The sequence below is a fragment of the Saprolegnia parasitica genome (assembly GCF_000151545.1).
Source record: "Saprolegnia parasitica CBS 223.65 unplaced genomic scaffold supercont2.68, whole genome shotgun sequence".
Taxonomy (NCBI): Eukaryota; Oomycota; class Saprolegniomycetes; order Saprolegniales; family Saprolegniaceae; genus Saprolegnia; species Saprolegnia parasitica.
Window position 1 is genome coordinate 122,558 of NW_012156462.1, and position 699 is coordinate 123,256.

The 699-nt window shown below is 56.9% G+C and overlaps 1 protein-coding gene across 1 annotated transcript in view; it reads left to right on the forward strand.

Annotated features, from left to right (window-relative positions):
* Positions 1-47: 47 nt before the first annotated feature.
* Positions 48-699, forward strand: part of SPRG_20992 (hypothetical protein) — a gene marked incomplete at both ends in the record, with an annotated part of 972 nt that continues 320 nt past the window's right edge. Inside the window, 2 exons of the mRNA XM_012350686.1 lie at positions 48-60; positions 122-641. Coding sequence (XP_012206076.1) covers positions 48-60; positions 122-641 — 533 coding nt within the window. The remainder of the gene's footprint in view (positions 61-121; positions 642-699) is intronic.

Here is a 699-nt window from a genome sequence, read left to right on the forward strand (position 1 = left end):
CCGCTGAGCTCTCGATCCAGGAACGACAGCGTCTCTTCGACATCAAGATGAACGCATCGAGTACGAGCTCCATGATGAAGATGATTCCTTGTATAGAAGAATGCTCATGCAGTGCATATAGACTCGGAGTTTGAGCTCAACGTCTATGTGGACGAGGTCGTCATGATCGACACGAAGGAGACCGATCTCCTCGCGCGCGAGATCGACCACTTCCACCGCAAGGACGAAGACGACAAACACCGCTTGCTAACCGACTTCATCAAGGAGGCCAAGACGGACCTGAGTGCTCGCATGCGAATGATTCTCATCGACTGGCTCGTCGAGGTCGGCGAAGAGTACAAGGTCTCGTCCAAGGCGCTCCACCTCGCGATCTGCCTCGTCGACCGGTGCTTGGCGAGTATGACCCTCCATCGCAGCGAGCTCCAGCTTATGGGCTGCGCGTGCATGATCCTCGCGTCCAAGTACGAAGATGTGCACGCGCCGAGTGTCGAAGACCTCGTGTACATCTCGGACCACACGTACACGGGCGACCGCATGCTCGAGATGGAAAGTATGGTCCTCGACGCGCTCGAGTTCCGCGTGAGCTCGACCCATCTCTACCATTTTCTTGAGCGCTTCGTCCTCGCGGCTGCACCACGGACGTGCAGACACACTTTCGCCCATCGTACGAGACCCATCGCCCTGACAATGACCACATCT